The 22,190-nt window shown below is 37.3% G+C and overlaps 5 protein-coding genes and 1 non-coding gene across 8 annotated transcripts; 3 read left to right on the forward strand and 3 right to left on the reverse strand.

Annotated features, from left to right (window-relative positions):
- The first annotated feature begins 382 nt into the window (after positions 1–382).
- On the forward strand, positions 383–5,706 carry LOC113667873 (heat shock 70 kDa protein 12A). Of its 2 annotated transcripts, none has more exons than XM_027183739.2 (5): positions 383–501; positions 1,928–2,247; positions 2,863–3,087; positions 3,482–3,602; positions 3,999–5,706. In XM_027183739.2, exons 1-5 carry the CDS (start codon positions 483–485, stop codon positions 5,048–5,050), a joined length of 1,737 nt encoding a protein of 578 aa, XP_027039540.2. In that variant the 5' UTR covers positions 383–482; the 3' UTR covers positions 5,051–5,706. The 2 variants fall into 2 exon arrangements, with proteins under 2 accessions (XP_027039540.2, XP_089064533.1); XM_089208407.1 differs by having other exon boundaries at positions 385–861.
- LOC113667875 (uncharacterized) lies at positions 5,415–8,521 on the reverse strand. Its single transcript, XM_027183741.2, has 2 exons — positions 8,326–8,521; positions 5,415–6,924 (listed from the first exon to the last, which is right to left on the reverse strand). The coding sequence occupies exons 1-2, from the start codon at positions 8,387–8,389 to the stop codon at positions 6,548–6,550; spliced, it is 441 nt and encodes a 146-aa protein (XP_027039542.2). The 5' UTR covers positions 8,390–8,521; the 3' UTR covers positions 5,415–6,547.
- Positions 8,522–8,932: 411 nt separating this feature from the next.
- LOC113667874 (MORN repeat-containing protein 5) lies at positions 8,933–10,932 on the forward strand. Its single transcript, XM_027183740.2, has 6 exons — positions 8,933–9,075; positions 9,186–9,263; positions 9,818–9,896; positions 10,125–10,239; positions 10,512–10,643; positions 10,777–10,932. Exons 1-6 carry the CDS (start codon positions 9,029–9,031, stop codon positions 10,854–10,856), a joined length of 531 nt encoding a protein of 176 aa, XP_027039541.2. The 5' UTR covers positions 8,933–9,028; the 3' UTR covers positions 10,857–10,932.
- Positions 10,933–11,381: 449 nt separating this feature from the next.
- Positions 11,382–16,336, reverse strand: LOC113667876 (CMP-sialic acid transporter). The gene is made up of 3 exons (XM_027183742.2): positions 16,013–16,336; positions 14,444–14,793; positions 11,382–13,299 (listed from the first exon to the last, which is right to left on the reverse strand). The coding sequence occupies exons 1-3, from the start codon at positions 16,173–16,175 to the stop codon at positions 12,679–12,681; spliced, it is 1,134 nt and encodes a 377-aa protein (XP_027039543.2). The 5' UTR covers positions 16,176–16,336; the 3' UTR covers positions 11,382–12,678.
- On the reverse strand, positions 13,856–13,930 carry Trnad-guc (transfer RNA aspartic acid (anticodon GUC)). Its single transcript is given in 2 exon segments — positions 13,856–13,891; positions 13,895–13,930. It is a non-coding gene; the product is annotated as a tRNA-Asp (tRNA).
- On the forward strand, positions 16,275–21,478 carry LOC113667870 (UDP-galactose translocator). Of its 2 annotated transcripts, none has more exons than XM_089207778.1 (4): positions 16,275–16,414; positions 17,705–18,039; positions 18,712–18,970; positions 19,241–21,478. In XM_089207778.1, exons 1-4 carry the CDS (start codon positions 16,405–16,407, stop codon positions 19,675–19,677), a joined length of 1,041 nt encoding a protein of 346 aa, XP_089063904.1. In that variant the 5' UTR covers positions 16,275–16,404; the 3' UTR covers positions 19,678–21,478. The 2 variants fall into 2 exon arrangements, with proteins under 2 accessions (XP_089063904.1, XP_027039538.2); XM_027183737.2 differs by lacking the exon at positions 16,275–16,414 and adding an exon at positions 16,544–16,681.
- Positions 21,479–22,190: the final 712 nt, after the last annotated feature.

Here is a 22,190-nt window from a genome sequence, read left to right on the forward strand (position 1 = left end):
AACATGACTCAGGTTTCGGGCGCCATGACTTCGGGCGAGATGACTCTCGTGCGACTTGACCAGTTACCTTTAAATACTCACAGCTCTATACCCACAACGCGCCTTCAGGGAAGGCTTAGGCCCCGCTCCTCTCGTGCCGCAGAAATATTTAACTTCCGGCTTATTCGTGGACACCTGAAGGCCAGAAATTCCTTCTTGTTGCATCCGTTTTCCTATAAACCTGCTTTTCATTAATTTTACCCCATCCCCCCCACACCCATTTTTTTTTTTTACTTGCCGTTACAAACAACTTTTAATTTCCTAAGTTTTAAGGTGTTGAACGCGTGACAACGAGGGCGAACTTTCAGGGAGCTCCACTAACACTTCCTTTTTTCTCAGAAAAGCGGAAACTGCCAATCTAAAGCTCTGTCGTGGGGTGATCTCTATGAGAAATTGAAAGCAAGCGAAGGCATCGACTCTCTTTGCTGCAAATTTCCCGAAATATGGCTCACTTTTTAACAGGTGCTGTTATGAATGGTTTTCTATCTTTAGTAAGCTGTTTTGTGGTGTTGTTTATCTTTTAATTCGCAAACTGATCAACGTTTTGTCGCGATCCGTAGCCGGAAATTACGCGATAATAATTACAAGCGTGAAATTTTAGCGCAGCTCGTTTAACGCAGCTGTTTTTAGTGAAAATCAAAACGACATATCAACCAAACCGGATTTCTTGCTTGGAGTCAAACTTTCCCTCGCAGATTTTGGCCAAGACGTAATAAGCCAACAATTGATATCGACGATTCTCTGAAGTGAAACTTCTGACGCAAATTAACATTGAGGTCACTTCCTCGCTGATCACTGCAAACAATTTGTTTCATGATAAGGGTAAGTTTCTAGCAAAACTGTGGTGCTGCCCATATTCTGTGAGTGCGAGTGGAAATTCTTCCTTTATAACCAAACCTAAAAATAACCTAGAAATCTTCAAATATTTATTGCGAAAAGTACAGCCGCGTATTCTGAGAAAAAGGCCGGCAGGAGTCATATTACATTTTTCCCAACTGACTGGGTCCATGAGGGTATAAAATTGTAATCTCTTGCTGGTTAGGAATGTTCTTAGCTGGGTACGAGTCATCTGAGTTTGGGTATGGTTCGCCTGTGTACAAAACGTTCGTGGCATGGACACGAAACGACTGGATGCCGAACTAGACCTCTATTAAAAGTTGACGTCTTTAATCAGTAGTAAAGCTTTTCCCGCGAAGCCCGCGACATGCATTTCAAATACAGCCGCGGTAACGAGACTTCACTCGGAAGCTAAACATGATGGGTAACGACAGTGGCAAAGGCAGAAATGACCTATTTTGCTCGCTTTTCTAGTGCAAATGCTTCTTTCCCCAGTTCTGATAGATAATCAAATTTTTCAATCAACAATGTTTTAGCGTGCTGGACTGCACGAGAGTATTGTGTTCTCGGTATTACATTTCTCTCTTGTCCTATCTTTTCTTATCTGAAAATTACTCTATTCATTACTATGAACTATTTGTTACTTTTTCCTCTGCCAAGCATCGGAACGAGTGATGTAGGAATTCGATATGCAAATTTAGTAGCGTTAGCACGGTCTTAGGAGTCTGGGGGAGAGCACGCATTATATTAAATATGGTGGAGTCAATCTCGTAACTAGGTCCTATCGAGTAACTGGCCCTGGAAGGAGAGACAATGGTGTTGCAATCGCGGAGGACTTTGATGGACATGACGGCTAATTTTGTGCCAGAGGTGTGACGCGAATTTTCCCATCAATCGGGATTTTGCAATTGATTACTCATGAGCGTACTCATTTTTATCGAGTCTATTTTGCAAACTTAAACTTCTGATGACCCGATGAAATAAACAGTTTTATTATACACTTAATAACCACGAGTTCACCAAAGTGTCACTTTGATTTTTTTCTTACTAGGAATTAAAGAATACTTTTTGGGTACCAAAAATCAATATGTCGCCACGGTTGCAATTGATCTTGGAACAGTTTCCAGTGGCTTTGCCTATACACTTCATACGAACCAAAGTCGAGACGCGATTTTCGTGAACAGTGACTGGGTGAATGAATTTGGTCATCGAACGAGCAAGACCCCTACATGCTTGCTTCTCAAACCAGACCTTTCATTCTACGCCTTTGGGTACAAAGCGTTGGAATGGAATGCATATTTTCAAAGCACCCACGAAACACAAGACATGTTGTTTTTTGAGGTTTTTAAGAGAGATTTGCATAGTGATAAGGTAAGTAAAGGGGACTACCAAGTCGCCTTTCCTTATACGGAGGAAGCGTAGGTAACACGCGAGCCAGGGACAAGACACGCTCCCTCCGACCTACGTGCGCGTTACATCGTTCAGTAATGCCGTTCTTAATCGGTGCGCTAAGGCAAATAGAGCGCCTCTTACACCATTCTCGTTTCCCGAGCCCTCTGACCTTCGCGCGCGTTACCCGGTTCAGTTATGCCGTTTTGAGTTACTTGCGCCAAGATAAATAGAGTGCCTCTTACACTATTCTCGTCTCCAGACTCCTCTGATCTTCGCGCGCGTTACCCGGTTCAGTTATGCCGTTCTGAATCACTTGCGCTAAGATAAATAGAGCGCCTCTGTTACCATCCTCGTTACCAGAGCGACTTGTTCGCACTCAAGACTACGAAAGAAAGACGAGGACTCTGGGAACGAGAGTTCTAATTTACAAGCTAAATCTGAAAAGTGACTTGCTTAGAGGTCTTGTTGGAAACGTATTTAGATTAGGCGGCCAGCGATAACAGAATCTAACAAACTTGTCATCAACTGCATTAGAAGTATAAACAAAGGTTGCTTTAGTTTGCCATGATAAGGTAATCTCTGAATTGTTCGTAGATCGTAGACTTCGACTGTACCCTTAAAGCAGCAAACGGAAAGAGTATAAGAGCCATAACAGTTTTCGCACAGTGTATCAAATTCTTCAAAGATGAAGCAGTGGCCTGTGTAAGGCGAGAGGTTGGAGAAGATGAAATTGACGATGAAAAAATATACTGGGTTTTTACTGTACCTCAATCTTGGACGGGAAGATCTAAGCAGTTCATGAGAGAAGCAGCTTACGAGGTAACGCATATCATTGCGCGGCAAGACAGTTATGCGAATATTTCAATTTGCAGATTAGCAACTCTTTGTGTTTTGTGGGAACATAGTTTTTCTCTTCTATGTTATTTGTATTTCTGCTGGGAAGTTTTTTTGCGATTTTATGTTAGACGTTGATTAAAAGAAACCGAGAGAATATAAATTGAGCTCAGTTTATGTTCCTGTGAAGAATCCTTAAAATTTTTCTAACCTATCGAAAGATATAGACGGAAGATACACCGTAGACGATTCGCGCGTGGATATTTCCAGTAAATTCCATACTACAACGTATGCGGTGCGAATCAAGACAGACAAATCAGGCACACCCTGTGCTACACAGGCTTTTGATGATGAAAATCTCCATTCATCTCTCCCATAGGCTGGTATTGGCTCACGTGGTAACTTAGGACAGATGATGATTGTCAGTGAAGCTGAAGCAGCCCTGGAATTTTGTGTAAAGACAGAGCTAAGCACACCCGTTTTAATCGCTGATATTGGAGGTACTCATCTCAATATATTCTGAGTTGTCAGAATTTGGTAACATCGGTTTTTAACGACCTGCAACTCAACGCAAAATATTTAACATTGCTGCTTTTATTAGAAGGCATTCCACTGGCAAACTAAATTTATGTGCCGACTTTATTCATCCTAATCTCGTACCCAGATCCTACCGTGTTACTGTACAACCGCTTGGCCGTGAAAGGTCTGGGTAGGCGACTAAATTTATCCCACTGAAAAAAAGAACCTTTCTTAATCAACCAGAGCAAGAAAAAAATACACAAGAAAAATTATTGGGCTTATTTTCATTTGTTGTACAAGGGAGGTTGACTCTTCTGACTTGCGTCTAAAAAATTTAAACAGAAGTTATTGGGAACAACATTGATATTTCTCACCAGGAGGGGGCCTGGAAATGACTCTCTTTGAGCAACATGATGAAGGAAAAGTCATTAAGACCGACAAGGTGACTCGTCCCGCGAATACCGCTGCTCATGAAGAAATGTTCCTGGAGCTTTTAGAAAGGACGTTTGGGGAGCAAAAAGTTCAAGACTATCAGAAGCTGTACCCAAGTGATTTACACCAAATCTTTCAGAACTTTGAAGCAAAGAAGCGCACTTTCCGATTCAAAGAGACAAAGATTCAATTGCCAGGCAGTTTTGTCAGTTTCGTGAACGATTTTGTCTCTCCATCCATGAAACATTACAGTAAGGGGGAGGTTAGAATAGTGGATGATCAGTATCTTTGTCTGTGCGCTGAATGCATGAAAACTCTTTTGAAGTCTGTGGCAGAAGATGCAATAACTGAAATGAAGGCTTTCCTCGGCAAACCGCAGCTTTCAGAGGGTGTTAGGATATTTCTTGTTGGTGGACACGCTGAATCACTTCACCTCCAGGAAGAATTCAAGAAGGAGTTTTCTGGTCGTCATGATGTAACGACGTATCGTGACGCCTCCCTTGCAATTGTTAAGGGTACTATGATGGTTGCTAAGGCAATGAGTTCAAATAGGGAATCAGGGATCATTGGTGCATGTTATGGTGTCGACTGTTCACGAAATTTCGTTCGAGGTCTGCATCCACCAGAGAAGAAATTCTTTGCTGATGGTAAAGCGAAATGCAGAGATCTGTTTCATTGCATTGTTAAGAAAAATGATACCATCAGACACGGAGAGAAAATCTCTGTAAGATATCGCCCACTCTATGCGAATGAAACAGAAATTAAATACACCTTTTACGCCTCACAGAGGTCAGACGTCGACTTTATTTTCGTTACAGACCAGGACGTGAAAGAAATTGGAAGTATCGTAATCCATTCCCCTGATACGAGGAATGGTTCGGAAAGAGATATTATAGTCAGCATTTATTTCGGAGGAACAGATTTAATAGCTTCGGCTTGGGATGTAACGAGCGGAAAGAGGGCTCAAACAACCTTGGAGGTGTCCCCACCTTTCTAGAACCGACGTAAGTGATAGTTTACACTATGACGACCGAGCTAATCATGAGTAACGTCTGCGCATGTCAGTTATGTTGTGCTAAATATATTTTGTGCCGCTCTTGAAGAAAAGTCTGTAGCGAAAGTTTTAAGCTTAATCTCTCTGCTTGCGTCTTACCGAGGGAAAAAGCGCGCCGCTTTTAAAATTTTGGAAAAATTCCGCCATTTTAGTATATCGTTGCCATAGTTTCAAGCATGAGCTCTCGAAAGTTGCTGACATGGGCAGATATTTTTCATCTCTGTCCACTATGCGTAGTCAGGCCCTTTCGACGATATGCAAGGCATTCTCAAGAAGGTGATTATATTAATTATGACTATTTGTCTAAATTTACAGTATAGTTTATTAACCTGCAAAACGTGATGATTACAACAAAGTGAAAAGAAATTCTTAAAGAAAGATCAGCACTATGCACAAATAGGAATACCCTTAGATCAAATCCAACTGTAGAGTGTCTTTTTGTTTACAATGCCCAGCTTTTATGAAATGGAAATAAAAAACTGGAAAATATAAAACAGAATATAATCTATTTTGTTCATCAAATAATGACCTTCGGTCCTTGGTTGTTACTGTTGTTGTTGTTTTGATCGCCATACTTGTAATAAACTTTCTATCAGTAATTTTCTGGGAAGTCTGTTCTCTTAACTCGCCACAGGATCACCAACTAGAAATGAAAGGCTTGAATTCTTCGATAGTACCGTATTTTTGCTTAATGTTAAGGTACAACCGTAAGAAAAGTGATGCATGGAAAAATTGCAAAACGTCAACTTATTAGGAAAAGTCTTCTTTCTCAGACGCAAGGAAACTCAGTTCGAAGTTAGCCCTAGAGTTACTTCACCCTCTTTCATACCAAAGCCTCAACATGTTTTAAAGCTGTTTAATTTGTTAAACACGATTTAAATTCGTTTTCTTTTTCATAAAGGCTACTTGAAGCACATTAAAAACAAAAGTTAGTGACGACTTGAAACCTATGGAAAATTCAGTGTTTCATTTCTGTTTCTTATTTTTATTCAGTTAAACCCGGTTTAACCAGACATGATTTGTTGGTGTGAATGGAGTATTCTTCATGCTGTGAAAGAAAAAATATACACTTCTAATAGAAAAAATACGCCACAAAATCTGAATTGTTTGGTGCACTTAAATGACGGGTCCAGGAGGAGGGTCGATCCGGGAATTCGAACAATCCTTCCCATCAGACCTGTGGGTTTTTTACCGATTGTCTAATACTAAGATTCATACTACGACAGGATCGTATGTTACGTTACTACACAATATCTCACATTTACTTGTCTCGCAATATATCTTAGCTTTTCTATGATTACGAAGTGGAAATTTTCTTGTATGCTCAGGATCAAAAAATTGGATTCCTCTATTACTAATTCTTGGACCCGCCCCTTCGTTGTCAATCTACAGTTACCTAACTTGGTATTTTCTCGTGACATAACACGTTATTATCATTAACTATGACCATATCAAAATCTTAGCAGCTAGTACGCATGAAACAAACATCAACAGACCGCTGACCCTTTGTCCCTGCACAGCACCATTACATTTGTCATCTTCGCAGCACGTGACCGAACACTCGACTGAGTAACCCTGCCTCTTCTTGTCCTGACATGTAGGGACCTGGGTTCCATCTTTCTCATAAGTCATACATTCATTCCCGTTTGCGCAGGTTTTGAAGAATATGTGCTCTGTCTTAGAATTTTTTGAGAACGAGACCTTGCCTTTTATACACATATAATCACCCCGTTCACAAGTTCTTGAAATTGTTTTGTGGAAGCAGTCTTCCCATGACGTATGGGTGAAGCATTCGTAACATTCATTCGGGGAGGAACCTGGAAATGAAAAACAAAAACACAGCGTGTTATCTACGTCTTTTCCCAAATATCTGGAATTTTTTAGTTTAATTAATGTTTCAGATGCATATATGGAGAAAAATGTTACGTTCGTTACGATACCTTGACATATCGATTTTTTTTTCAGTTGATGGCTGACTCCTTGCCATTTTTCTTGAAACATACTCAACCTTTGCCAGAAATAAGTCAGTTCAGCAGTTCCGCTTTAGAGCATTGAATTTCAAGCCAGTATCAAGTTTTTATTAAAGCGGAAGACAAACAAACAAACAAGAAATTAAAAGACAACTTTTCATCGTGTGATAGCGAATCAGTTTAGAAATGAAATAAAGTTGAGAGAACTTCTTAAACAAATTCTCGAAAAGACTTCTGAAAAATTAATCCTAATCGGTAACAATTCTGATTAGGGCATACCTACGTTAACTTAGGGTACGTATATATAATTTTTAGATCGTTTCATCTGCCGTTGCTATTCTTTATGGCCAAATCTCGTTCCATAAATGCTTGACAAAAGGTGTTTTTTTTTGTTAAAAAAATATTTTCTTTGTAATATGTTTAGGCAGCATCGAAGTTACCTCCATTTCGTTAAACAATGTTCAATGCTATAAATATACAATCCAGCTTTTGACATTGTACCGTTTCTGTCTATCTGTCTCTTATCCTTCATAAGGAAAAAAAGTGTGGATTGGAAATTGTTTTCCTGATGGAGCTCTGCGGTGCCTCAGTCTAAACTAACTTCCTGCTAAATCATTCCCTTTTGTTACCGTGAGCCAAATAACTTCTCGCTGAGCGTAATAATACCAAAGATTAAATAAGATTTCTGTAAACTTATAGGCTTTAGAATTCGTACGTAGTGTAAATGCATTTCAGCTATTCTTTTTCGATATTTAATGACAATACTGGTTAGCAAAACACTCGCTTTTAATTCAACCACAACTTGATAAGGAAATATCACTTGCGGTGGCGAATTCGCAAAGGAAGTTGTTTTCCTTACGTAAACAAACTTAATTCTTTTGGAAAGTTGAAAATTATTACAAACTTTATTTATTACTCATATATCATAGGAACAAATAACGAGAGCGATATTGATATCTCCTAATGAAAGAAACTGTTAGAAGAAGGAAATGACTTTTTTTCTTCTTTTAAACTGTTACTGGTTATACTGAAATGCAGCTGTCATTATTTTGAATCTTTGGTACGTAGTTGATGCCGTAAACAAAATTTTTACCTTCTCTTATTGTAATACGAATCTGTAAAAAATTTTTTATCAACTACCGGCTAATCTTTAGAAGAAACTCCCCCATAAAGTTTTCTTTTTACAGACTGGAGTTAATTAAAAACCTTAGCTACTGTAGACTCACTAAAAATGTATTATCAACTCACCGTGTGCAACTAACGGAAAAAGATATGCACCAAATATTAGCCTGCACAAAATAATTGAGCTCATCTTTGGGTGTCCTTGCTTACACGTTTCTCCTTTTCCTATCGCTCAGAGGGCCTCCGAGTAAAGGCAAATGAATGCAAACTCTTGAGTACTTCTGAAGATGCAAGCTAATTTTATATCGACCCATGAGGTCCGTTTTTAATTTTCGCAGTTGAAGTTGAACTGATTAAAAATCCCCTAGCTGCGAAATCAGATATTCATAAAACAAACTTAGTTTAAGAACCAGACTTCTTGTCATTTGATTTTCCAAGAGACTGCTACACGCTGATGATTCTTAATTACAATAATGACAACATGGAAAATGGGCGATTAAATTCTTTTTTGAGCCACAATCGATAAATTCGTAGGACTGGTGTTCTTAGCAATCATCCCAGGCGATCAGGCGTTCTTTCGGTGAGAGCGCGGCGCGAACGTAGGAGTACGTGCGCAGAAGAGAAAGGACGCTCTCCTCCCTAGATAGGCATTTAGTAACAGGTGGAGGGTATATTTTCTCATCATTTCTTAAACGCGCGCATGGAATCAAGTTTTATTTAATTAAATAATAATGACATCACAACGCTATAATTCAAAAGAAAATCACTGAAAAAGAAGGCACTCTTTTGTCACATCCCTTTCTTTTTCTTACTAAAAAATCTTGGGAAAATGCAGTGTATGGGGACAAACTACGAGGGTTGTAGCCTCAATGGAAGGTAGGATTTGTTTTTCAGAAATAGACTGCAAACGTGAATTGAGAATTGCAAAACTGACTCCTACAGGCTACATACAGCTGTTCGCTGTAACTTTTTGCACTCTTCAATAGAATGGATGATCCAGAAGCTATTTACAAGTTTCCTAATCACTTTGGAAGTGAATATCATGGCGGAATAGTCGACGGAATGTAGGTTCTACACATAAACTAGCCATTTTCTACATTTATTTTGATAGCGCGTGTGCATTTCTAGACTTCAGGCCCCGGTTGTTCGAAGATCGGATAAAGCCCTGGATAAATCTATCCGGTGGATAATGCTATACGTTCTGCTATCACTTATCCGCTGGATAGCGATTTATCCGTTGGATGGTGTTATCCACACTTTATATAACTGGGCTCAGGTGTCCAAAACCAATATTTGACTGACCTTTATAACACTATATCTTGGCCGCCATTTATTTCATTAACACTCTTACAATATCATCATCATCATCAAAGCAAAACAAATATATATATCAATAATAACAGAAGCAGCTGCTGTCATGACAACAAAAATGACACTTTGCTCTATGAGGTGTGCGTCAATCTTGATCTTGATGACGAGCCGCTGCTCGCGAAAGGAGCCTGCGTACCTCCCGAAGAGAGGAGAGCGGATTCAATTGCAAAAGAGCGGCGTAAATCGAGCGAAGGCATGAATTAGTGGACTTATAGTTATTATCTTAACTCGATGATATTATCCACAGGTTTCATGGCGAAGGAAAATTAAAGTTTCGTGAAGGAGTACATTTTACTGGAAAATTCGAAAAGGGCAGGGCAGTCGAGGTAAACAAATTCCATGTCAATGAATCATTTTTTTTACCTCTCGTCAATTGCAGTAACTAAAAACGCGAAAAAAGTCCATGTCAGTTTTCCATGTCCAGTTTCCAGTTTTTCAGGAGTTGTTTGACGTGATTGGGTAATTTGTGAAATCTAGCGCGTCGCGTGAAAAAAAGATTTTCTACATTTTGACAGGTTCTCGTTTGACCTTACTTTACCTTTTTTTCTACACAGGGTTTCTTCGAGTTTCAGGATGATGTGCGATTTGAAATCGAAAATTGGGCTTACTGCGACGGTGACAATAACAGAGTTTTCAAGTCTGAGCTGGAGAATGGATTGAAACCGGCAGGTATGGTGTTAAGGTTACGTCACCAGTGACATCTGTCTGACGTCATAGTAATATATTTCTCCAACCCCACTTCCTCAACCTTTCTGTTCCGTGATACTCCTCTTTCTCACTTGCCATGATAGGAAGGATGTATTCAGTTTGCGAGCTCCTTTTTCTTCGTTGAAGTCCGCATTGCCATAGTTGTAGTTAATATTGTTGTAATAATGGATTTTAAAAAATACAGGCGTAGTCGTCCAATTAAATTGTGATTGGCTCATTTCTTACGCTTCCAGGTCGTTCCCAGCTTACCAATGTGGATCCGCCCCAAACCATACCTAAAGGAATGTATGACTGTGGAGACGGATTTTATGACCCTGTGGTACGCACGGTGATAAACTACGACTCTGTTTTCTTACGCAACACGGGTAGGTTGTACAAGTGCCTTAATCAATCAATCACTTCACCTGATGGACAAGGCATTTTATTTAAACCTTTGAACAAATGCACCCTGTACTTCATGCTTTTTAACACGCATGCACCATTTTGTTTAATTCACAGATGAAAAAGAGCATCAATGGATTATAAACCGGTGCAGGAAGGCCTGGGACGAGCCAGTCGGCACTAGAAAGCTCCACTAGGTTAAGCAACTGACCTCTGTTGTGGCATATATTGGATAATTTTGATACAATCAAATAAAAAATGTTTAACCGAGAATAGTTTTTACTTGGTATTGATATACTGATGCTATACACAAGCACACCATCTCTGAGGTTTAACCCTTTAACTCCTTCAAATGACCAGCATCTAAGTTCTCCTTACAATATTACCCCCAAATCACACATTAAGGTCATGAGAATGAAGAGAATAGTACCAACTAGAGAAGCTCTGGATTATGAAACAATGAAATTCTCCTCTTCAGCACCTCAGGGAATGTATGGGGAACAGTATGGAGAATATGCATTCTGATCTTACAGTGAAAGGGGCTAAAGCAAATGAGGTTGTGTGACAAGTTCAGGCTTCAGGAACTGGAGGGGGAGGGGAGGATAAGGGACTTGTTCGCCTAAACTTTATTCCAGTCTTCTGGATGAGTTGTCAAGACAAAGTCACTGAGTATCAATAAATGTTTACAAGTGAAACTAGAGTGAAACATAACCAATAGGCTGTTTTGCATAAAATCTATATTTTATGTAATTCTCTCTATCAGAACCCACCTGCCATACATGATACAATGATTTTGAATCTCTTTTTTTACATGACTAATAAAAATACTTCACATCATTTTGTAGCAAGTTGCAACCCAATAGAATATTGTCAAAGATCAAAATTTAGCTACACACAATTAAACCACTAAATCCCCTTCCAAAAATATCCTATCCAAAATTACATTAAATTTATGCTTTCAGCTAGCTACTATTTACTATCATAAACAGCCACACTGTGATATGAGAATTTTCTGCAAATAGAAAACTTTGACTGACACACAACATGAATTTTTAATCAACACCCAATTGCAATTTTTGTAAATTTCCATAAAATATAGGAATTTCATTTTATTGAAGTCACAGTTCTCACTCAACAAATATTCAGTCTCAGATAAAAAAACATTCATTTTCCTGAGACCCAAACAATTTTCTTTAATGTTAATGTATTTCAAACCTCACAAACCAATATTTAAAAACGTAATTAATTCACCCTTGGTGTCCAAATCCTGTACCTCCCAGTACATCAACAATAATGATTCTTATGACATAAAAATTGTTGCTTTGGCTCAGATTTGAAGCCCATGGGAAGTTTGAAGGTAACAAAAGATGCAAAAGCATTTCTCATAGCACGGCTGAGAGTAACTGCAGCTCCTCAGTTAAGTGCTCTCCAAACTTCCCAATTGCTACACACAGTAATTTGATGAACACATGGAAGACAAATGAAACAATATTGTTTCATAACATTTCAATTGCATAGTTAATTAAAAAAATGTGTGTTAACTTTGGAGAGAGAAACTCCCTCCATAACACTTCACTGCAGACACATGCCATCAGTGTACACATGGAATTATGAGGCAAGAACATGCTATTGACAAAATTACAAATTATACAAATTTCCTAACCATGATATAAAGTGCTTTTGACTTTATAAGTTATTCAGCCTCTACTCCTCATTGAAAATTACAACAATAGTAATGTAGAATTCACTCCACAAAAGATCTATTCATTATTATTATTATATTTAAAAATATTATTTGTAAATTATTTGGGGATCAATGTCAAAATCTGATTAACTGAATAACTACCCCTCCCCTAACCCACTTTTACCTTAACTTTTTATCAGTTGACTGTTCTTGGGTTATAAGGGAGGAGGGAGTAGGGTTGCAGTTGCCCAGATACTGACATCGATCCATTTACATTGTTTTTCCACACCATCATCACCGTCATCATTTAAAAAAAATCAAATCCAAAGCTGCTTCTAACAGCTATACAACAATACAGAAACAATAACAGACACAGCCCCCAAGATAAACAACACACCTGGAATAAAATAAAACACATACACAGAGACTAAACTTGAAAGAACTATGGCACAAGAAGTGGCAAATCCTTTTGTTATACACGATGCATATTTCAAAATCAGAGAAACAATAATTCCACCAGCTGATGCAAACAAGATCACCAGACAAACAATGATGTCGTACCCATGAAAGAAGCCCATTCTAGCTATTTCTACTCCATCTTGGTACGCCACTCCTAAAAAGCTTAGAATTATTCCAAAAGTGTACAGTTGTGCATTTGAGATCCAAAACAGCTTTCTTTTTCCAGTTTTGAAGATTTTCTCCATGTAAACACCGGCAAATCCAGAAACCATAGAAGCTGCAAGAACAGAAGTAAATCCAAGAAAAGCTGATTGTTGGCTCTTTACAGAACTAGTTGTGGACATTTCAGTTTCCACTGATGTGTGGGTGTCAATCTGAACCATTGTTACTCCAATAGTTAAGAGGACAAGTGAAATCCATTTTATTTTTGTAAGTTGTTTGTTGAGTAGGAGAATGGAGAATACAGCTGTGGTAAGGATTTTTAGCTGATTAGTAATCTGAAAGAAAGAATGAAGAAAACACAGATCAGATTCCATAAATAATTGTAATTGAACCAAGAGGTCGAAGTATAGTTTGAGCTGAAATCACGCCTTTGAAAGGGTTAACCCTTTAACCATCTAACTCCCATGGGTGACCAAGACAGAATTTCTCCTTACAGTATCAATAAAATATCAAGCAGACAAGTAATGAGAATAAAGAAAAATATTAATTAGGGGATTATTAGTTGATCCAATACTGTGACTACATTCTCAAAACTAACATCATAGGAGTTGTATGGCAGACAGTAAGGAGAATTGTCAACAAGATCTTAGGAGTGAAAGTGTTAACTCTCAAGATCTCATTGTTAATTCTCTCCTCTAGCTGCTACACATTTCCTTTTACTTAGCTGGTAGAATTTGATGTTAGATCACAATAACAACTTCTACTGGATAAGTTTGAGTATTCTCATACTTGTCTGCTGGATAATGCATTGATATTATAGAGAGACTAGTAACATAGAGAAGGATGTTTTTTTTTGTCTTTTCATGAGCATGGGAGAAAGAAAAAATTGTGAGTCACTATGAGGAATTGAACCTCAGACCTTTGGATTCCTGACACTCCAATGCTCTACCACTGAGCCACAGAGACTCCATGGTGAGCGAGGTCCATCATGAAGTTCATATGACATACCTTCTGCATACTGCCAGGATCAACAAAGTCAAAAGCATAATGTAGAAATAGAAATAAGAGAGATGGTTAGTTTTGAGCTTGGTAAAGAAATAGAGAAGGATGTTTTTTTTTGTCTAGTAACATGTTGATAATTCCTGGGAGTTGAAGAGTTAAAAAATGTAAATTGCCTTCTACCATACTATTTAACCCTTTCACTCCCAAGATCCAAATAGTAATTCTCCTTACTATCTGCCATACAATTCTTATGATGTTAGTTCAGAGAATTTGGTATTGGATCAACTAATAATCTCATGATTGATATTCTTCTCCATTCTCATCACCTGCCTGCTTGATATTGTATTGATATTGTAAGGAGAAATTCTGCATTGGTCACTGGTGGGAGTGAAAGGGTTAAAGCTGCCAATTTGGCAATATATCTGCAAAGTTTAAAAACAGACTTTTAAAATAGCAAAAAAGAATTGTCCACATTACCTGAAATGTTGTTGATTCCAAATGTGTCATTGCAATATAAACAAGATTGTTTTGTACAACATACAATAAAGATGGCACAGACAGACGAAATGTAGCCTTGTGATCCACAAACAAGTTGTCAATGAGATATGAAGTAAATGCTTTTACATTTCCACACTGAACAAAGATCACCACTAACGTTGTGAAAAGTTTCACAACTTCTGCGAGAAAGACTGCCGTAGAAGTAAAGTACATTTCGTTTGATCTTGTCCTAGAGTAGCGAAGCAAAGAGAAATAGCAAGTAGCTTGGAGTGTTAAGACGACAAAGATGAGGACCCGAAACAGTGTGGATGATGTAAATGGCACAGTATCTGAAACACAAGTAAAAATAAACAGTTTTAATCATTCAAGTGCAATTCATGAAACTGAGAAAAAAATTGCTTGTACTAAAGGAATGCTATGATGATCCAAACAATTTTAACATTTTCACTCCCAGAACTTATCTACAGGTCATTTCTCCCTTCAATTCCAACATGATCTTTTATAGCAGGTTATAAAAACACACAATAAGCCTGTTGGTAAGTTGGTGTTATCCTGATATAAGACCATATTCTCTCCTAGTTTATAAGGAAATGTAGGGGCATTAGAAGGGAGAAGTACTCTGTAGATCATGGAAATTAAAGGGTTTAAAAAACCTTGAACTCCCATGATCTGACTTCAATCCTGCTGGTAACCACATACAAAAGTAAACAAAAATGATCTGAATTCTTTTTTTAAACTGATTTTAGTTTGAAAAAAAAAACCTTGTTGAAGTAGCTACAAGTTATCACAGTTTGTAAAACTAGAAGAATCAGGCCAAAAATTTTCAATTTCATCACACACACCATCCATGGTTATATTTAAGTCTTCAAAAAATTAAAAAATTTCTAATTAGTTCAAGCCATAGGACTGAAAAGTTGACGCTCATCAAGAATCAAAAGAGTCCAATAAAAATCTTAGAACACAATACTTTTAACGCACACCCCAAACCCAAACTAATGTCACAGAAATTTGACAAAATATTTCCCAAATAGGAAATGTTTTTACAACCCAATTGTTACCTGCCGCGACAGACCACAAACGTAATTAGGGCGGAGTAAGTGAAGGAGACTGTGCTGTTTATGTCTGGAGGTTCGAGTTTTATTTTAGAAAGAACGAACCTTGGAAAGATTTCCGTATAACCTCATATTATTCTTGATAAAAAGCCTTAGTCTCTGTAAGCTGGCATCTTAGATTGACTTCACTAGCGTTTTCTTTATCCAAGATATTTTATCATTAAGAAGACAGATAGGGAAGTATGAGGCCGTGCAGAAATCTTGCCCGGTCGAACCTTCAATTTTCTCGAGGTAACTCAATTAGAACTATCGATTACGGTTTAATTGAGGAAGGCCTCAATGACGGAAACAATTTATGTCAAGAGATAATGCAAGCACATTATAACATCGATCATCGTAACATTTGCAGATATGTCAGCTACAGCTTTCTTTGAGGAAAACGAAATAAAATCTCTTCTTCTAGAATGAGGAACATAACTAAAAAAAAAAAACAAACCTTTATCTTTTTCATAGGCATGTTTTCGTGGCATTTGAACCGAAGACGAGACCTTTTCATGACAGGGTATGAATCCTTGCTGAACAACTGTAGGTTCCCACTTCCGGTTGCTCTTACCGTTGACTGATAACGTAGTAATACCGGGTACTGGTCGATTACTCATGTCTACACTTGACAGATTTAACGAGCTACTACAACAAGCCCGTAGTTTAATATGATATCGAGATGGTTTCCTTTGCTTAGCTCAATATTTGTGTAAATATTGCCATCGTGTTAGTTCATCTGCAAAATTTGAACCAATGAGCCTTCTAATTACAGATTTACGTCCAGCGGTATCTTGTGAAGGTTATACATTTATATCCCAGCATGACCTGCTGTAGTTTGTCTTAAAAATGGCGGCCGGTGAGTGAGTGATTCTTTGTATTCATTGAATCTTGAGATTTCTCCAGGTTTCATTGTTATCCAATGGTGTTTCGAAACTTTTTGTAATATTTTTTATTCTTTTACGTCTCTTTTTTTAAATTTTATCCGGGAGAATCACTGTATTATTGTCGTGACATTATGGTCTACGTAAGCGATCGCGATCGATAGGTCTGAAAAACCAAACATTGCTATCTTGTTATGATTTTTGTCGAAAAAACGAGACCTGTCTCTAATTCACGTTTAAAAGTGAGTAAAAAAAACTGGTTACTTTGGTATTACAAAAGAAAATTGATCAAACTTGCAGAATAAAGCTCCAGTTTTTTTTTTTCGTGAATCACAACAATTCCCCATTGTTAACTCGTTCTTCAAAGCATACTCACTTAGTAGACTTCCGGTGCCATGTGCTGTTTAATTAATTTGGAAAATTAACATTTATATATCAAACTAACTAGGTTCTTTCACTTTTGTAAGAGAGTTGGCCAGCCACAGTGGCAGTCGCTGCTATTTTGACATACATTGCCATTGGGAAAAGAGATTTGTTTTACAATAGTATGGGGCTGTGCGGAAATTTTACCAATAATTTTTGATAACCAGATGACCTTTGCGGTGAGATTGATATGTTATGAAATTTGGTGTTCAATCCTTTGATTATAGAGTTAAAATATGGATTTTCTGCACTGTGTACCAAAGATTTTTTTAACCCTTGCTTTTGAGAATTAGGAGTTCAACAAATTATATCCTCTTGATTTTTTTACCTTGTCGTCATGTCTCTACTTGAAAGTGTTCAGATATTCTTGGGAGAGCTTCCTTTTTGGTTACTCCTTGGAGTGAGAGAGTTAACAAACAACTGACATGCTAACTTACATTTTAGGAAGGGATATTGAGGAATCCAAACTCTTTTGTCAAATTGTAGAGCACAGACATCCTTATGTTATGATTTGATCTCTGTACAGTTCAGTTCTTAGAATTTAGCCAGTAATGCTGCCCTTAGGACCCAAGGGTACAAAAAAAAATTATTTTTTTTTTACTTTTAATGGCATTAACCCATCCACTGGTATTTAGAGGGAGTCATTAGTAAGAGTTTATCAATTTCTCTCTTCACTTTTGCTCCAACAAAAGGCTAATGCTCGAAACATCAGCTTTGAAACTCTTTACAATGGTCAATTTACATTATCAACTCAGTCCCCCCCGCTGATGCAGCACCACAGTTTCTTTAGAAACTTACCCCCTTTATTTATTTAATGCTTTGGTTGTGTTGCTCTTAAACAGGCAGCCAGTGGGGTATCAAAGCATGGAGTCTTATAATCCTGACGGTTCAAAATGCTTCTCTCATATTAACTATGAGATACACACGGACACTGCCTGGTGACATGTACTTTTCCAGTACAGCAGTGATGATAACAGAGGTTGTGAAAGTAGTTACAACTATGCTGATTCTGCTGGCAGAAAAACGTAGCATAGTTGAGTGGATAAAGTATTTATATACTGTTAGTGTTGGTCATCCTTGGGATATGGCAAAGATGCTTGTGCCTGCTTGCATTTACACTGTTCAGAATAATCTACTGTATTTGGCAGTTTCCAACCTAGATGCTGCAACATATCAGGTACTTAGTGTTACAACATGTGAAGTTTCTCAGTGGTCACATTTGTTTAAAAAATAAGTTTGAAGAAAAGGCCTTGCCTGTTTTAGAAGGTTGCCTACCATACAGATTACTGGTACACATCTATGAAGAAAAAAGCTCATGGAAGACTCAGGTTTCCTTTCTATGGTAAAATTCATCTTGGGTTCATGAAGATTCCCCCATTTTTTTTGTGCTTTTGTTTTTCATGAAATCCAGAAACAAGATTATAAATCCAAACACTCCTCCCTCCACATTCATTCATTTGATTAGATTGGTTTCTATGGGAAAATATTCAAGGAGTAGCAAGCAATCTTTTTGCTAAAAATGTGATTCATGGCAATGTAAAGCAGTAAGTTATTTCATAGAATCTGATTGAATTTCTGGTTCAGTTGTAAAAGTTCCATCCAACTGAATATTTAATTACAAAAAATCCTGGATTATTAAAATTCAGTTGAAATGTACATGCTTTATACAATGTACTTGTCGATCTTTCACCACTTTATTTAGTGTTTCATCACAAAGTTTAATGATGTAAGGGTAGATTTTTTGTTTCTGTTTAGTTAAAAGAAACCCACTTGATCTTGGATCAGAAATCAAATCTGATTAGTTAAGAAGAACAATTCACATATGTGCTTTCAATCCACCCCACTGCAGGTATCTTATCAGTTGAAGATTCTGACAACAGCACTCTTCTCAATTGCTATGCTGAGTAAACCAATTAATAGGGTTCAATGGCTGTCTCTGTTTATGCTATTTGTTGGGGTGTCTGTTGTGCAGCTACAGCCTGTTAATGGTCCTGTGACACAAAGCTCGAAGGAAAAGCTCTCGACACATAACACCTTGTCTAAAACACACAACCCTCTACTGGGGCTTGCCGCAGTTGTAGCTTCTAGTATGTGCTCTGGATTTGCAGGTATGAGGAAATTTTGTAGGAGAAGGATGATGTTAACCCTTTAACCTTAAAAATAAGTTTTTCATTTTTATTCTCCATATTGTTCTCTTTACAGTTTACTAAGGTATTGACACGGAGAATTTGTTTGACAATCAGTAGCTTCCTGAATTGAGAATCCTTTCCATTAATTTTGTGACCTTTTTATTTGATTGCTGAGGAATGAATAAGTTGTTTTAAATTAACTTTAGAATAGATATAATATTTTGTCATTCACACTCATTCTTTCTTTAGGTGTGTACTTTGAAAAGACCCTCAAGGGAACTGCGACACCTCTGTGGGCCAGGAACTTCCAGTTGGCCATATTTGGTGTCATTATTGGCACCATGGGCATGTATATCAATGATGGGAGTAAGATCAAAGAAAAAGGCATTTTCTTTGGTTACCACAAACTTGTCTGGCTAATTATTGCAATGCAGACATTTGGAGGTCTTTTAGTTGGCATTGTAGTTAAGTATGCTGATAACATTCTAAAAGGCTTTGCGGCAGCTGTATCAATTGTCGTTTCTTGTATTGTATCAGTTTATTTATTCCAGTTTAATCTCAGTTTGCCTTTTGTATCTGGGGCTGGTTTAGTTATGCTTGCTACATACTTGTATGGAATAGGACAGAAATTGGCTGTTCAAAAGAATGCCACAAATGGCTCTAAAGATCCTATTAAAACTGAATAATTTATGATATCAGATTATGATAAGTGTAGAAGAAATTTTGTGGAAAATGCCACTACTGGTTATTTCTCCACTATTTAATATTGATTTCTCTAAAATTTATTGAAATCTGTTTACTTTCCTTCCATGAAATTGGTTTTTATTGAGCTGAATCATTTTGGCAATTGTGATGTCTTGTTTACTTTTGAATTTTTCTCTCCCTGATGTGCTACATCAGAAAAACCAGCTGATATTGAACATACACAGTGCTCCAAGTTGCAACCATTTTGGTCACCACAGGGAGTTTAAAAAAGATATTTGGTAACCAAAATTTCAACTTAAGTTGCTAATTGGCCACCAACAGATTTGGAAAAAAAAAAAGAAAAGTGTGTAAAACATGATCAAATTATCAAATTGAGGGGGTCAAAACTTTTTTTATGGCAACCATTTTAGAATTGAAAGTGGCCAATAGGCGACTTTTTAGAAAATTGAACTTGGAACCCTGATACATGTAAGCAAGTGTATGAATTTTCATGCTGATATAGTCTTAAGAATACTGTTAGTTTGCCAGAACTTTAATTACAAATAGGAACAAAAGTAGTAAGAGTAATACTGGTTTGCCTTTTTTTCTGATCAAGTAGCTTTATTGTCAGAGTAAAAGAAAAAATTTACCGAAGACAGCAGAGCATAGCTAACTCTAAAGGCAATTAAAGAACATCACAAAGTTTGTATATATTGCAATCTTACAGAAGGATGTTGGGAATTTGGTAAATTACACAACAACAGGAACACTTAAAGAGTAGTCTTCAGATTTCCCTTAATAATAACATGACAGACCTTTGAAACATGTAAAAATATTGTTTTTTCAGAGTTCAAGAAACTTCTTAACATGAGTACTATTTCAATGAATTACACGGAAAGAATACTGTAAATGCACAAAGAAAGTCTCAATTATTTGTAATTTTAGGGAATGTTAACCAAAAATGAACAGTGGTGTTGACAGAAAAGAACTTCTTTTTAACATCTTTACAAAGCACACAACGAGAAAAACAAATCAAGTTTTCCTCTTCCAGAAAGAAACAGAGAAATGGAAAGCAAGACTTAAGTACAATGTTGTAATGTGGAACATTTTCCAGAAGTATTTTTTTGAAAAAAAAAAGGTTTTTGTTAATTCCTGTGAGATGACATCTTCATAACATATTCAGACACTGCAAAAAAAGAATTAAGAAATAGTAATTATGTTTACACAGACATAAATAATGGACTTGCATATAGACTGCTTTTAAATCATCTTTTTGCAAATTGCATTTCACCAATAGGGGCAACAAACAGTAAATTCTCTGGAGAAGGACATAGACACCCTCTGTCCCTGCTGAATTAGTAAGTCTCTCTTCAATGTACCGATTTACAAAAACATTTGACAGACAGAATTTTCATGATGTACAATGAGTTAAGTTTATTAATAATTAATAGTTTAATACTGAATTCTCTAGATAATTACAAAGACACCTTCTTGCAGTTGGACTTAGTTACATTGTGTTTAACTCTTGATCATTCGCAGTGTTTGAGCAATAAAACTTGGCAGACCTAAGCCAATTGGTGGTCTTTGCTATAAAACATATTGCTTGCTTGCAGAGTGATGTAAACCGCAGTAAAACATTCCATGTAGGCTTGGACTATTGCATTAAGAGGTCAACTAATTAGTAGTGACAGCACATGCAGGCATCCCACGGTGTATACCAACTTACTTCAACAGCTTTAATAACTGAATGGTTAGCTTATTCAAAAATGATCAAATAAAAGAATGACCAACTTGGAAGGCTCATTTCCGGGAGGTGTGTCTTTCAGTTGATTGACAGGAGTAAACTTAATCCGTGAAAAGATAGAGGGGCCGCAGCCAGGATAAAACATCTTGTAAAATTTAAAAAACGATCTCTGGCTAAAACTTTTAAAAATACGAGCTTTCGGCTGTTTGCGCTACAGCCTTCAACGGGTAAAATGATAAAAAGTTAAGAAATACTAGGTGTGAAGTGCAAAGTAGGAAATTAAAAATGCTAATAACTAAGAATGTTTGTTAAAAATACTAGGTGTGAAGTACAAAGTAGGAAATTAAAAATGCTAATAACTAAGAATGTTTGTTAAAAAGAATGTTGTATTGTCCGGGCAAAGGACAGGAATTGTTGTCCGCATTGGGAGTTAACTTGGAATGCCACGCTTCTAGTGTTTTTCTTGTTCTAAAACTGCCTTTGTCAATAATAGATGCATTATCAAAGTCTATTGCGTGATTATTGGCCCAGACGTGATTGGAAATTCTTGAGCCTTTTACCGCGGTTTTCACATTTCTGAGGTGTTCTTTCTTTCTTGTGTTGAAGGCCCTGCCAGTCTCACCAATATAACACCATGAACAGTCACCACAAGGAATTTTATAAACAACATTTGTTTGAGATTCCAATAATGGTCGAAATTTTGGGGCCGGGAACTGTTGTTGGAGGGTGATAAGTGGTTTGTTCACCACTGTGATGTCGTGTTTTTTGAGG

Source organism: Pocillopora damicornis, chromosome 5 (assembly GCF_964200805.1).
Source record: "Pocillopora damicornis chromosome 5, jaPocDami1.2, whole genome shotgun sequence".
Lineage (NCBI taxonomy): Eukaryota > Metazoa > Cnidaria > Anthozoa > Scleractinia > Pocilloporidae > Pocillopora > Pocillopora damicornis.